Source organism: Sphaeramia orbicularis, chromosome 7, assembly GCF_902148855.1.
Source record: "Sphaeramia orbicularis chromosome 7, fSphaOr1.1, whole genome shotgun sequence".
Classification (NCBI taxonomy): Eukaryota; Metazoa; Chordata; class Actinopteri; order Kurtiformes; family Apogonidae; genus Sphaeramia; species Sphaeramia orbicularis.
This window is the reverse complement of record NC_043963.1, coordinates 16,131,032-16,146,078: the sequence shown is the minus strand read 5'-3', so window position 1 is coordinate 16,146,078 and position 15,047 is coordinate 16,131,032. Positions and strand designations below refer to the sequence as shown.

At 39.1% G+C, this 15,047-nt stretch overlaps 2 protein-coding genes across 3 annotated transcripts; both read right to left on the bottom strand.

Moving 5' to 3' along the window:
• Positions 1 to 29: 29 nt before the first annotated feature.
• LOC115422127 (serine/arginine-rich splicing factor 6-like) lies at positions 30 to 5,100 on the bottom strand. 2 transcript variants are annotated; one of them, XM_030138207.1, is made up of 6 exons: positions 4,893 to 5,100; positions 4,340 to 4,500; positions 2,577 to 2,695; positions 2,243 to 2,445; positions 2,021 to 2,107; positions 30 to 1,666 (listed from the first exon to the last, which is right to left on the bottom strand). In XM_030138207.1, exons 1-6 carry the CDS (start codon positions 4,997 to 4,999, stop codon positions 1,213 to 1,215), a joined length of 1,131 nt encoding a protein of 376 aa, XP_029994067.1. In that variant the 5' UTR covers positions 5,000 to 5,100; the 3' UTR covers positions 30 to 1,212. The 2 variants fall into 2 exon arrangements, with proteins under 2 accessions (XP_029994067.1, XP_029994068.1); XM_030138208.1 differs by having other exon boundaries at positions 4,367 to 4,500.
• Positions 5,101 to 7,854: 2,754 nt separating this feature from the next.
• Positions 7,855 to 14,814, bottom strand: eif2s2 (eukaryotic translation initiation factor 2, subunit 2 beta). Its single transcript, XM_030139269.1, has 9 exons — positions 14,678 to 14,814; positions 12,481 to 12,664; positions 12,265 to 12,365; positions 12,044 to 12,173; positions 11,839 to 11,939; positions 10,206 to 10,354; positions 10,029 to 10,085; positions 9,193 to 9,278; positions 7,855 to 9,109 (listed from the first exon to the last, which is right to left on the bottom strand). The coding sequence occupies exons 1-9, from the start codon at positions 14,690 to 14,692 to the stop codon at positions 8,934 to 8,936; spliced, it is 999 nt and encodes a 332-aa protein (XP_029995129.1). The 5' UTR covers positions 14,693 to 14,814; the 3' UTR covers positions 7,855 to 8,933.
• Between the last annotated feature and the right edge of the window lie 233 nt (positions 14,815 to 15,047).

Here is a 15,047-nt window from a genome sequence, read left to right as displayed (position 1 = left end):
AGACAAACAAGACAGCACTTTTTTTAATTCTTTAAGATCTTTAATTTGAACATACATTAAAAAAAATGTTAGATCAAACAGGATCTGTATGCATGGGAGGGGGGAAAAAAAACATCTACTCCACAAGATGAAGTGAGGGGTGCCAAATTCAATTCTTTTTTTTTTATTTTTTAAACAACCCCACAAGAAAACCCTCCAGATGTGAATGAATGTACCCTTTGGAGTACAAAAAAGCTCCTGCAGTAGCTGCACCTTCAAATGAGGCCTGACAAATGCCTTAATCCCAGAAACATTTATAAAAAGCAGTTATGAAATACATAATTTCTGCCATTACAACTAAGCAATATACGCAAGAAAAATATTAGATTCTTATGGGATTGTGAAGCTGTAACAACTGAAATCCAAAATAGAAATTTTCAAAACCATCCAACTTTCAGAAAAAACCTCAATGCTGATCACACACTCCATATACAAGAAGTTTAAAAAGGGATTGTGAGCATCCACCCACCCTTGTAAATTGTTCATATCAGAACTACAAACCCTTGTCATTTCTTGTAAATTTACAGTTAAGCAATGCACGCTGCTGTCCCAGTTGTTCAAGAATCTTTCAAGAACACACCCAGACTGAGCAACACCGTACGAAAGCAGTTATCAGGACTGTAGAAGGCTGAACTACTCCAATTCTATATGAAACATCTTATCCACAACTGTCCATGTTTGATCGCTGAAAAAGAATTTTGTACAAAACAATGTCTGAGACACTTCTAGACATCAGTATGTCAAGTTGCCAACTGCCAGCAGCAAAAAGTTGTCACAAAATGAGACGACAAAGTAATTTAGTTGAAACTTTAAAGACCACCTGAATCCAATTATCCCTGCAAAGAGATGTTTAAAAAAAAGCAAGACTGAAAGCATTACACAGGCTGCTATGAAAAATCTGAAGTTGAACACTTCATCTTTTGAGACTAATGAGTGTGGGGTGCAGGGAAACAAAAGGCCAATGTGTTGCCATGCTATGGTGCTTCAAATTTGACTGCGTGTTTGAAAGTAGCCCTGTCGGTGTTGGCATCTTCAATAAAACTGCACCTAAAACATTTAAGACAAGTGCCCCCTTGAAAGAGAAAAGTAGACAAATCAGGAAGCATTACGACACTGCTTGTTATGTACAGCATAAGAATAAAGCAAAACGAGACAATCTCCATTGTCATTCCACTAATCCTGAGAAGCTGATCTAGATCGTGAACGAGACCGGGAACGGGACTTTGAGCGAGAGGCAGAGCGCTTCTCCCTCGACTTTGACCTGCGTTCGTCGTCCTGTGGGGACGGGGAGCGAGACGCAGACTTAACGGCACGTTCTTCTTTCCCGTTCTCCACTGGAGAGGCTGAGCGGCTGCGAGACTTCTTTTCACCAGACATCTCTTTTGATCGGCTACGGGAGTCTCGCTCTGACTTCACCTTAGAGCGGCTCTTTGAGCGGGACTTAGATTTACGCTCAGCTGAACGGGACCTGGACTTGCGAGAACGTGAACGAGATTTGGATTTGTGAGATTGAGAGCGGGATCTGCGGTTGCGAGAACGGGACTTGCTTCCTCCTGACTTGGAGCGGGACTTTCTTCCAGACCTGGAGCGGGAACGATGACGTCTCTTGTTGCTACGGGAACGAGACCTATAAAAAAAAAAAAACACAATCATGGGATTAAAGTCATCGATCAAACCTTTGCAGTGGCAATTAACCATTTATATCATTGATGCCTTTGTCTGGTCTTTAAATGTCAGAAAGTGGTTAAAAGTCTCTTTTTAAGATGTCAAATGTCTTGTTTGGTTCAGAAACCAAAATATCCAATTCACCATCAGAGAAGAGTAAAGTAACCTGAAAATTTACATTCAACGTTTCATTTGTTACATTTAAGAGGTAATTAAGTCAAAATAGACCAGTAAGATACAGCATTATATACTGTACCCAAGAACCAATGAAGGACACAGCTCTGGATCACAATATTCAGAGGAGACTTATTCTCACCTGGAGTGGGATCTGGAGCGGCTCCTGGAGCTCCTGCTTCTGTGGCTTCTACGGCTCCGGCTGCGGGAGCGGCGACGACTACGAGATCTGAGAAAACAAATATATATAGAATATATCAAAGAAAAGAACTTCACTCAACTCATGTATAAAATTCACTTTCACCTAAAGGAAACATTGTGCCCTTATTGGAAATCGAGACCAAAACCTTTTGAAAAACCTCACCTAGAGCGGCTGCCAGAGTAGGATCTCCGTCTGCGTGGGCGATCCTCCACCAGACGAATCTTCCTCCCATTGATGTCTGTGCCGTCCAGCTTGTCAAGGGCCCTCTTCATGTCAGAGTGACTCCGGAACTCAATAACTCCCTCATTGGTGCGCTCCTTGTGAGCATCTGCATAGGTCACCTCTCCTGCCTGACGCATGAAGTCCTACAAACAAAAACGGATGAAACATGTTTTTAAATGTTCAACATGAATCTTCACAGGTAACGCTGAATATTTTGTAAAACTCATTCGCACAAATGGATTTCATGGCTTACTTCCAGAGCTAAAATGCGTACCTTCAGATCCTGCCAGCTGCAGCGGCTGGACAAGTTCTCCACTATGAGGCGGTACTCTGTACGGACTGGGGGTCCATACTTATCTCTGCCAGAGCGGCTCCGGCTGCTGTATCCACTACCTTTAGAAAACAAAGAGGGCATGGACAAAATTAGAGACAAAAATGGACATGCTGTACATAACTACTGGCTTGGATCATCAAATGAACTCAAGGCTGAGAACTATAAGCCCAAGTTGGCATAATACTGAATTTAATAATGAAAGAGTCCTTCTGATCCCATATTCAAGCAGAAAGCTTCATGTAAGTCATCTACAAGCCTCTGCACGGGCTCTTAAGTTTGTATTATTCAGCATTTGAAGTTCTCCGCCGCAAAGAACACCACTGCATCTGTTTCCAGCAATACAAAGCCTTTCTTACTCCTGTACATCACACTGTGATGCTTTAGCTGCATAAACAAATGGACAGTGATGTTCTTTCAAGACTTCTGAACCCTGTAACACAAACAGAAAGGAGGCATCCACATCGGTTCCAGTCAAGGACACTCTTAAACCAATTTAATTTAAACTGTGTAAAGTGACACATACACCAATCTTTGTTTAAGGCTGGATGTCAGTCTGCAATTTTGTTTTCCAGTTCTCTCACTTACAACATTTGTTTTGATTGTAAGCTGTTTACTAGAGCCGCTCCACTTATGTTTGCTGTCAACATAGAAACCAATGGCAATCCTCACCATCGCCCCTGGTCTATTGGCAAAAGGCTGCTGTCATCATGGCTTCCGGTTAGGTCAGCCAAGGATCAAGGGGGGGGCAAAGGTCACACACACATTGTAAGGTGAAAGCCAAGGCCAAACGGGACAGGCAGTCATCTTAGCCAGTCATCTTTAGCCTCAATGGACTCAGCCTCAGCCCGCAACTGGACTCTTTCAAATTGAAACATCAAGGACTTTTGTTAATGTTGAATATAGAAATATATACCAAAGATAAAGTAAAAATACACAGTTCACATGAAAATATTAGGCTACATCTAAAGACTAAGCTAAAACTGCACTAGTTACATTTTGGGAGGTTGTTTGTGGTTGATTTAAGATGAAAACAATGCTTGGAAATTCAAACCTTTAAACACTGATAAAATCTACTTTAAGAGGGCCAACTTTGTAATCACATAAATCTCTGAAAACATCTCACTACAATTTAGAGCTTGTGATGGTTGAGGGGTGTGTCCTGCAGATAGCTGTTTCTTCCAAAACTGATTAAGAATATAAAAGAAAAACGAAAGGAAAACCCACAGTGAGCAAGAAAAAAAAAAAAGAAAAAAAAAGTGAAATTTGCAAACCCTTGAAAACTAAGTGAGACCAGCAGGATGGGCTCTCACAAAAGAACAATGCTAAAACTGGATAAAAATAAGGTTAAACTATTTATCTGCTAAATATATCTCCTTATCTGGCCATGTTACAAACAGTTGAATAAACTGTTGCATATATAATACCACGATTACTTATTCATTATATTAATCTATAAACTAGCATGGATTCTGCAGTCTACCACGCATGTTGTGGTTGTCATTAATTAAACACTGGCAATAAAACTAACTGATACTATAAGACTAATAGCAATGATGAAACTGTGTAGTTATCTTTAAAGTGTTAAAGCGCGTCTTAACATTAACAATATCACACCAACAAATCAGCTTTGTGTGCAGTCCACATCGACACCTCACCCCAGGGGGAAGGGGAACAGAGGGTATCTTGTAATAGACTGCACTTACTGCGCCCACCACCCCAGTAACCCCCACCGTAGCCATCTCGGTCTCGCCGTGGTCCCCGGGCATGTTCGACTATCACCCGCTCTCCGCACAGGTCCTTCCCATTCAACTCGTACACGGCGTCATCGGCGTCTCTGTTATCCTCAAACTCCACGAATCCATAGCTAAAGAGAAAATAAAAAGTAAGATGTTATATATTTGTAAGTTAGACGACAAACACAGAGCATAATGTTGGTCCAGATGGGAAAAGCGTTAGCCAGGCCCGCTAGCATGAAGCTAAAGCAAACACAAAGACGCCATGTTGGCCATGCGACATTAAGGCACATGAAGAGGAATAAAGTTACAAGAACAAAAAGCATTTGAAAAGATAATTATAACAAGGCTAAAAGTTAAACGTCTGCATGGGTTAAATAACTTCGCTTTCGTGTAAATATGTGCTTATTGGCAAAAAAGCACTGCACGTTCCGTTGACGTCGATAACAGAGCGTTGTGCGTCCATGCTAACATTCATGCAAATATTAGCTTCCCCGCGTATGCATTTCTCCATGAAACTCACCCGTTTTTTAGATCGATCTCCATGAGCTTCCCATATCCGCTGAAAAACCGCTGGATGTCCTTCTCGCGGACATGATAACTCAATCGTCCAATATACACACGAGGCATTCTTTACAGTCCTAAGTTCTCCTGGACTACTCCTCTCAAGGCCTGCTAACACGCCGAAGGCTCCGCCGCTGTCGTCGGAGTGAGAGATACAGCGTCTCGTGCGGTTCAACAAGACGTTTGAGAACTGACCAATCAGCGTCAAGCTACGCAAGTTTCCGGTGGAGAACTTCAAACCAAAAGCCACGTTTTTAGATTAAAAAAAAAATAAAAAAAATAAAAAAATAATAATAATAATAATAAAAGCATGAACAGAAATGGCAAAAATAGTGTATCCTACTGTAAAAGACCTGAGTAAACCTTATATGTGCAAATGTCGTGACGTAACTAGTTATAGACGTAACAAATTAAGCAGGAATTGAAACAGGTTTTGAAATCCACTGTTTTTTTGCCTAAATGAATATGAAGATAGCTTTGCAGCACCTGGATGGTTCAAATTTAAACTTTTTGGATCCCCAAATACACAAATAAATGTACCAAAGACTAAAAAAAGTGGGTTTAGCATAATATGAATCCTTTAAGAGAGGGAAAAAAAAACATCAGTATTTTGCGTGCAATATTCACGTTCAATTTTATTAAGACAGAGAGGAAAATAAACTTTATCAGTTATCCTCATTATAACCCGTTAGCTATTACTCAATTAATTCGCTTTGTTTATCACAAATGAATACATTTAAGGGCATTTTAATGTTGTAGATGGTCAGTGGGTCCTACTGTGTAAAAGAAAAGTATAAAACTGCATCATGATATTAGAAATGCTACTGTTTTTTTGTTTACATGAATAGAGAGCGGTCTGTAAATATCAAGTAAATGCAATGGAATGAAAGGTACAGTTACTGACAGAAGTCTTGTCGCATAAGGACAGCTTGCAAAAAAGGATGGAAAGTGGAAAGAAGGTTGATGTTTCTGGTCAATCATCCATTGAACTGCATCCCAGTCACTGCAAATACAGCAGAAGACCTGTTGGAACCTACATGGATGCAAGATTCACCCAGAAAACAGTCATGTTTGGTGGAGAAAATCGTAGTTTGAAGTCACATCCAGTATGGGGATGTGTGAGAGATCTGCAGAGTGTGGCTACATCAACAGCATGAAGTATCAACAAAGTCTTGATGCCCATTACATTCCAAACCACAAAAGGGGGGAAATTTCACAGCAGGATGGTGCTCCTTCTCATACTTCAGCCTCTACATCAGGTGTATTCAAATCCAGTCCTCGAGGGCCAGTATCCTGCATGTATAAGATATTTCCCTCTTCCATCACACCTGGAAGCATTTACATCATTGTCAGACTTCTGCAGAGCTTGATGATGAGCTGATCATTAACTGAACCAGGTGTGGTGGAAGAGGGAACTATCTAAGACAAGCAGGATATCAGCCCTCGAAGACCGGATTTGAATACCTCTCCTCTACATCAAAGTTCCTGAAAGTAAAAAAGTCAAGGTGCTCCAGGATTGACCCTGCCAAGTCACCAGACATGAACAGTATTGAGCATGTCTGGGGTCAGATGAAGGAGGAGGCTTGGAAGATGAAACTGAAACATGTTGATGAACTCTGACTGCTTTCTTTGCCATTCCAGATGACCTCATCAAAGAGTTATTTGAGTCATTGCTCAGATTTATGGATTCAGTCTTCTAAGCTCATGGGAGTCATACATCATATTAATGCTTCATGCTCTGATGTTATTGTTGCATGTTTGTATATTAAAAATAAAGTATATATAATATTTCTACATTATTTTTGTATGTGACAAGACTTTTGTCCAAGCAAAATCTGACCTGTTTGAATGGACTCTATGCACAGCCTCACTGAACTTCAGGTGGGTCCTTTATTTCCTGTCTTTCATTATTGGACACACTGATTAATCCAGGTGTGTCTGCTACTTCTTGTTGTGACTAATGATTAATTAGTCACACCTGGATTAATCAGTGTGTCCAATAGTGAAAGACAGGAAATAAAGGACCCACCTGAAGTTCAGGAAGTAGTGAGGCTGTGCATAGAGTCCATTAAATTACAAAACTCAATGAATGATACAAAACTTTATTATGGTACAATAAGCATACTCTGGAGAGGTTTGACTTTCATATAAGTCATTTCTAATTCCAACTGATTAACTACAAGTCATTATTTGTTGTTCCTACAACTTGGATAAGGGACAGGACTTTGTCGGGGACAGTACATTTTTTTTCCTCTGAAATGTGTAAGTATAAAATAGAATGAAATCAAAATAGTAGTTATTTTTTCTTTACCAAGAAGTCTTTTTGAAACTTACACAATATTTACAAACACATGAAAAAAAACTCACTGAAAAACTTTTGGCCACAATTGTACCCGAGTTACATTCTACCATTCACCGTAATGGAAAAAAATCTGTTTCATATTCTTCAAGACATTTTTTATAACATGACCAAACTATGAGTTGTGTATTATTTTCTTGATTTAATCTTTTGTCTAACTGATTCTGATTTTTGCCATTTCTTTGTGAATACATATCTTATACTGTTGGTTCATGTGCTGATTGTCACTATTTCTTTTCTATCAGTCTTCATTTTTTCTTGGTGATATTTGGTGTGTTAGATGTTTTATGCTCAATAACTACATGAAATCCATCTGTTGAAAATTGTGATCAAAAGTTTCTTGCTTTCAGCAATGCTATGTCCCATGTTGTTCCTATAGTTACTAAATTAACTTAACCTGCTGATTAACCAAACACACTGTGCACAGCATCAGAGACTCAGGTTCCCAAAGTGACTACTAAATACCGAAACACCTTAAAAATGCATTCCACATGGTGATTCAGTCTCGCTCATATCTAACTGTTTTTATACAAACGTCATGTATCCACAGAGAGAGCAGAAGTGGAGAGAGAGAGTTAATATTTTATTTTTGTAAAAACCAGGTTTTAAAAGGATTTCAGCCAGACCTTCTAATCCATTGATCTCAAACAAGTACACAACCAGTATCAGGTATCCAGTTACTCATTTCCTGACTTGCTCAAGGAGACAAAAAAAAAAAAGTTTGGCGTCAGATCTGAGGTGCCTGCTCAGAAGCTGGTTTTAAAAATGTATCTGTAGACTATAGTTAGTTGGGCTTTTTAAGGGATTTCAACAAGCATGAGCCCAAAAACAAAATCTTAGATCTCCAGTCTTGGAAATAATTTGCTGATCTATACTTGAGAAACTAAAGGAAGAAAGAGGGGAGACAAATGCTCATTGGTGTCCCCAAAGCATTCACAAATTCGCTGTAAAATTTGCAAAATCTGTCTCACAGCCTCTTCATCTTCTTCCATACAATACAAGATCAAAGAGTCCTGTGTCTGGAACCTGTTAGAGACTAGTAACAGGACTCATAACATCCTATGACACTGTATGTACACAGGCAAGAGACACTAATTTGTAAAACAGGGACATAACCTATAGTTTAAGCAGCTCTGTGCTCAAGAAAAAGGTACAGTAATTATTACCGTAGATCATCTTATCTCAACTACAATTCAATGCTATGATGGAAAAATGTAATTGAGACCCAAAATATTCATGTAGTGAATTGAAAGTGGGGACAATAAAAAATGAGAAAAGATTCAAGCCAAGTTAATTCAGGGTTTTCTTGCAGGAATCAAGAATCACAGCAAATGAAAAAAAAAAAACCTAAGAGGTGCAGGGTTCATCTGCCAGACAACAAATCAAATGCATCCAACATGTTATGTAGTACACATCATCTGTTTACGGTGCCTGAACCCCATCTGCCTGTCAACTTCAGATACTCTCTCACTCCCTGACTGGTTAGGCCACCACACAACTAAACAACAGCCAAACCCTCCCGCAGTTCGATTCAGAGAGTCCTTTTAGCGAAAGCAAGAGGCCGCCCAACCCCAGTTCTGGCCGTCCAGTGGAGAAAGCGGTGGGCCGGCAGAGGGAGGGCGACCCCAGTGTCAGCTGTCTTTAGTTGGCTTTGGCGCGGAGCTGCGCTCTCTTGCCCGTCACAGCCTGGAAACCGGTCTTGATGCTGGCGACGGAGCAGCGGGAGTGGCACGTCTCGCACTGCAGGAAATAGAGACGAGTGTCCTTCTGCAGGATGGTTTCTGGAGAGCGGCAGGTGTGACACGTCACGTATTCCTCTGTAGGGTCGAGAGGACAGTTATTAGAGTCATCCTACAGGAGTGAAGAGAGTCAGCTTTGTTGAATTTAAAACAATACTTACTGATATATCGTCTCAACACATTTTCTATCTGTTTCTGTTGAAATCTGCCTTTGATCACAAGCTGGTTATTTCCATCTATGGACCCACTGAGAAAAGAAAAAAGTGACAAAACAGACAGTTAAAGCTTTTTTCAAAACTTGGTCAAACATTAGCACATCAGTTCAGACGATACTGACAAATTTATAAACTAGGGTACTGTAGTTTCAACAAGTTCAATTTACAGGATATCTGCACCTTGGAGGGAGACAAATTTATGACCTTAAGACATTTTTCAAAGTGTCTTTGCTCAAATACAGTACAACAGGCCTCAGTTATTTCATAACCACATTGCAATCTAGTTAACATTAGATTTCCAAGGACAATTAATGTTTTAATTTCTGACAATCAAATTTAAAGACTTTTTAGGGATGGAACCTAAATGGAACTTAAGGCTTTTCATAGTAGCAAGAGTGTTAAAGATATAAAAGAAAAAAGTCTGGTGAAGGTGGACATGTGACTTTTACAGCAATTTTAAAAATTTCTGTCTTCAAATTATAGATAATGATGTGTTTTTTTCTCACACAGTGCAGCAAACTCCAAATTCATCCTTTCAACTGACTTCAAACAAGCCCCTAACGCTGTTATTGCGTTAGATCTTACTCAACTAATCACTTCTAGAACTATTTTAATGAGAGATGACACCATATTTGCCCATACAACACACTGGTGCACACAGCTGGGGATGCATCAGTAAACTGTGACTGGACTCAGTTCGGATTATTGTTTGCTAAATTTTGGCTTTGATACATTTGGTTTAAGCCATTTTAAAAAGGCCACAAATTCAGATTACAACTCACCTTGTTCCCAACTCAGCCAACAGGAAAGCAAGAAGATGTTTTGGCTGACGATGCAACCTGTGATGAAGCACATGAAAGACTTTTAGGATCTCATTTCCAACATTCAAACCATTAAACAGCAGATTTGACCAGTGAGTGTAATACAAGGCTTGGGTCAGTCTGTGTGTATGAGCTCACAGTTTGCAGATGTCTGTGAAGTTGACGAAGGAGGTTTTCTTGGTTCCCACTCGGACCACCTGAGGAGGCTTCATCACAAACTTCCTCTTCTCTCCAGCCACCATGTCTGGGTTCTTCTCTCTCATGATGTTGAAGACTCGATTCAGGAGCTGAGAAAGAGCAGAGAAGTTACTTCAACATTGTACAGTTATACCAAGAAAACACGCTTTTAATGCAGACATCTAAACATACAGTATTATTCTAGATTCAGACTACACAATATTTCTGTTTATTCTGATGTTCACTGCATGTTGTGAGACACGACTGACAACACATTTCCTCCCAACTAACAATTGCTTGACTAATTTTTCATAATATCAAGAAGGAAGTAGTGATGTCCTGATCTGGATTTTTTTGCCTCTGATCTGATTTTTTTTTAGGGTTTATTTTTGCTGATACTGATCCGATACTGACTTTTTACAATGAAATTTTGATTTAAATTTGAAGTCATTATTTATAGGTTATTATACTATTATTTTACTTGAGATCACAATTGGGCTGAATGTGGAACCTGAACCAAAACAAGTATGACACCTTTGACTCTTAATAACTTTAGCATAATTTTTGCACTTTCCAAATTCATAGTGTGGGCCAAGTTAGAAACTTTGGCAGGCCAGGTTTGGCCCGTGGGCCGTATGTTTGCCACTGCTGTAGGGATTATATGGGGATGTGTTCCGTGCCATATGTTAGTGATGCATGGATCAGCGGGTTATTCACAGGTCGGTTGGGGCAGGTGTCAAATAATTCCACAAAACCCCGGTGGGTTGAAAAAAACCCAACTTGCACATCATGACCGGACCATAAAGTGAAAGTAAAACTTACAGATGCTTTACTAATTACTCTAAGCTCCCCGCTGTTGTGCTGCTAATTTTCCTTTTCCCTACCTTCAGAAAGTTTAATTTGAGGGGGCAGGACATTTGTTTACCCCCCCCCCCCCGATCTTCTAAAAAATGCCAGATCAGCAGCCGATATCAATGTTTAGATTAGAACATTCCTAGAAGGAAGTGTTGGTGATCAATTTCTTCTTTCATGAAATAAATGATTGACTGTCAGACATGTTCAAACTGAGACCCTACATACTGTAAATCAGATAATAATCCATCTGATATTGTCTACTCTGAATCAAGCATTACATCACAAGCTATTTTTTGGTTTGGTGATCAATATTTGACTATTTTATGATACTCCCATTTTCATACCAACCAGACACAATGCACAACAGTTACAAACTCATAAATGGGATGTATTTATGTAATAAACTTCATTTCTTCACACAGTTTTCAATTAGGACAGAAGATGAGCATGTTCAACTATAATATCTTTATATACTTGGATCACTTTTATTACTTTTAATCTCCAACTGATTTAGGTCTTAAATCTAATTTCACAAAACTCTGGGACATGAAACTCACTAAAATCGGGAAAATTAAGTAGCTCTACAATCTGTGACCTGCAGAATATATACCTATAGAGATGAATAATGTCCTGAATGAAACAGTTCTGTATCCATATTCCCAACTCCCTGATGAGAAAAAAGCTGCCGTCCCTCATTAGAGGTATGTAGTGTGTTTGTTGTGCTAGCATCTATTTGTACCTCATCATAAGTGTAGTCTCGTTCAGAGCCGGCCCATGCTGGGCCTGTAGAGGAGCTGAAAGAGATTCCATCGTTGTTCTTCCCCTCGTCATCCTCAAGAGCTAGAAATAAATCATATTTAACAGCTTTAACTGCTGTGTCCCCATTTTTGTAAAACTTTAATGATGTTTCTTTATGACATTAAATAATGTTTTTTGTTTTTTACCATCATCTTTCTCCAATGCATCTCCCTCATCAAAGTCCACTTTCTTGGACTTCTTCTTCTTGGCAGGAAGCATTAAATCCAGATTGTCCTCTTCCAAGGCTTCTGGTTGCTCGCCTTCAATTTTTAGCTCCTGGTTTGGACAAAAAATATAGCTCAGCATGAAAAAATTCAGAATGCCCCAGCAGAAAACTAAAATACAGTGAGAAAGAAAAGTGTCTGACCTTTAAACCTTCCTCTACATCATTATCAAAAACTTTCTTAGGTTTCTTCTTCTTTTTCTTTTGGTTGAAGAAGTTCAGGTCGTTCAAATCATCCGAGGGTTCTAGAGAAGAATAAGAGATGCTCAGTGAAGAGTTAAAGGAGAGTAACACCATGGAAAAATATCTAAGACTCAACTTTTAATGTCAATCCTCTCTCTCAGATTTTCTTGTTCTTACCTTTCTTCCTTCCTTCATCCTCATCCAGATCCAGATCCCTCTCATCTCCAGCTTCTGGTTCTACCTCCTTCGCCTCAACCTCCTTTGCCTCCTCTCCTCCCATTCCTTCTCCTCCATCCTCATCGAGCATGAAGGGCTTCTTCTTCTTCTTCTTTTTCTTGGTCATGTTTGGGTCAAAAATCATCTGAGGGGAAGATTGAAGAGTGTCAAGGTCACATTTTATGACTGCGAGTATTAAAAAAAAAAAAAAAAACAGTGCTACTCTTAAGTATAGCCATATTATGCTTCACTATGGTTTACTGATTCTCAAAAGCACTATATATTTTAAAGTCACAATTAAAAAAAAAACAAAAAAAAAACCTGCTCGGAAAGTCAGTGCTGTTAACGCTTCAACTCATCTCTCCAAGTCAGTTCATTTCTCGATTGCATATGCAGCTCTCCTGCTTTCAGGGGCAGATGGTTCTGGGTTTGGTTCTGTTGTGCATTTTTAGCACAGGCATGCAGGCAAACATTAGTATAATGCAGTTTGAGTGGTTCCTTTTATTTTCATCATTGTGCATTGTAACAGTACAATTTAACTTCATCCTAAAATGAATTTACATCATTAGCAAAATGGTTAAGTGAGACTCTCTTCACTACAGTATTTTGGATTGATTATAAGACCATGGGAGAGCAAAATAGACTGGCTGTAACATGTCTGAATCATTAATGGATGTTATGGCCTGGCTTGGAGTCCACAATAAAGAAGGGGAACACACCAGGAATGAAGTTTAACACAAAAATACTTTATTAAACCAAATTAGACCAAATTAGGAAAATATATGGGGAACATTGGGTAAAACACTATGGTTTGGAATGTTTGTTTGAGGAAGTGATGCAACTTTTCTTAGAGCTTCTATGTGAAAACAAACTGTATTTTACTGTTACTGTTTGCAGATGGATTTGGGTTTTGTTTTGTCATGGTTACGGAGTGAAGTGGTTCACAGAGATGCACCCATGAGAAAATGTAGCTGTTTAACACCTTAGCTTTAGTGTCTACTGTAATAACCATGACTAACTACTGAGACTAACTACATTTACCTCTGACTACTAGAATTATTTGCCTGTAAATGTTTAACCAAATATTAATATCAAGGATCAAGCGACTAGACAGCTGGATTTCTCCACGACAATAATTTAAATGTATCTTGTGATAAATTTTTGATAATGAGTCTATGAACTGGCTGTGGCTGCTCTACATGGAAAGATATGTCAGTAGATCAGTCTAATGTGGTTGTAGTGTTTGAATTTATTGTTGTGACGATGTTAATGCTGCTAAATGAATGTAAATTTTAGAGACAGTTAGACTTTAACCTGATTAATAAATATTATATATTACAATTTAGACACTGCAACCCATTGCTACATATGCAGCCACTCCAAAAGGACAAATATATACCATGCACTGTATAATTATGTACCATGTAAATCAGCTCAATACAGATGAACTTCTAAGGGATTTGCCATGGTTTGTCACAATGGTATAATACTTCCTTATTTTAACAACTGTTTTGGGAATCTGATGCAATATTCTGAATTACTGCGAGTATGACAGCTTACTCATGCCCACTATCACTCCATCCTGGTATGCCATCTTGTTTATGTGTACGTACCGACTTTGATTAATAACTCCTGACAATTTAACCTAACAAAACAAACAATCAACAACAAAAAACAGCCGAAGTCATCAGAAAAATGGCTCCCAGCTGGAGTCGTGTTAATGCAGTGTGTGTAACATTACTGATAGCCCATAAATGTAGTATTTTTTCTGTTTTAAATGATCGTTGTGGTTAAAAAAAAAAAAAAAAAAAAAATTAACAGACAGCTATCTTAGATAATGGCTAGTGTTAGCTAGCTAACGTTAGTAGTCAGGTTTGAGATACTAATTAGCTATGACAGAGCAGATTAAAAACAAGAGCTGATTTTGTAACCTAAACAATGTGATATGTGATAATACAGTGGTGTACTATGCATTTTGCTGAATTTATGGCAGACCGGGCCGCTGTTAGCTCCGCTGCAGCCATGTGAGATCTGCCGCGGACAGGGAGAGGCCCAAAGTCATCCTCAACATCGATTAACCCCGTAATATAATAAAACAACACCGAACAAACCACACATCCAGAACGGGTCAACTGCTGGGGGGTCCGAGATAGCTTACCTCGTCTCCTGACATGTTTGCTGGTTGTTAAGTAGCTGAAATCTGGCTACTTGTCTATCCTTCGATCAGTACCACACCGCTGCGCCGAAAATTTCTTGCATCAGCGTTCGAACCTCAGTACGCAAGCGTCAAGTCGCCAAATCCTGACGTAATTACTACGCGCGGCGCTTGGCATTATGGGTTGTTCAAGAGCAAACTGTTGACAAACCAGTAAACACTGAGTAAAGTGATTATTATGACACAGCTCAAGCGTTTTCTGGCAAGATGTATGTGTTTTTTATTTGTCAAATGATTGATTCTGATTTTTCTCTTACTTATGCAAAAATATTGTTTGGTATTTTGTCATATCCTGCTACCAAATCATCAATGT

What these genes read in the sequence shown, in the direction of transcription:
- eif2s2 (XM_030139269.1), bottom strand. An exon ending in TGCATTGGAGAAAGATGATG is followed by an intron (nt 11,940 to 12,043) that starts GTAAAAAACAAA and finishes ATTTATTTCTAG; the next exon opens with CTCTTGAGGATGACGAGGGG. An exon ending in TGTGTTGAGACGATATATCA is followed by an intron (nt 9,110 to 9,192) that starts GTAAGTATTGTT and finishes TCGACCCTACAG; the next exon opens with AGGAATACGTGACGTGTCAC.
- LOC115422127 (XM_030138207.1), bottom strand. Translation starts at nt 4,999, where the DNA reads ATGCCTCGTGTGTATATTGGACGATTGAGTTATCATGTCCGCGAGAAG. An exon ending in TTACTGGGGTGGTGGGCGCA is followed by an intron (nt 2,696 to 4,339) that starts GTAAGTGCAGTC and finishes TGTTTTCTAAAG; the next exon opens with GTAGTGGATACAGCAGCCGG. An exon ending in TACTCTGGCAGCCGCTCTAG is followed by an intron (nt 2,108 to 2,242) that starts GTGAGGTTTTTC and finishes TTGTTTTCTCAG; the next exon opens with ATCTCGTAGTCGTCGCCGCT.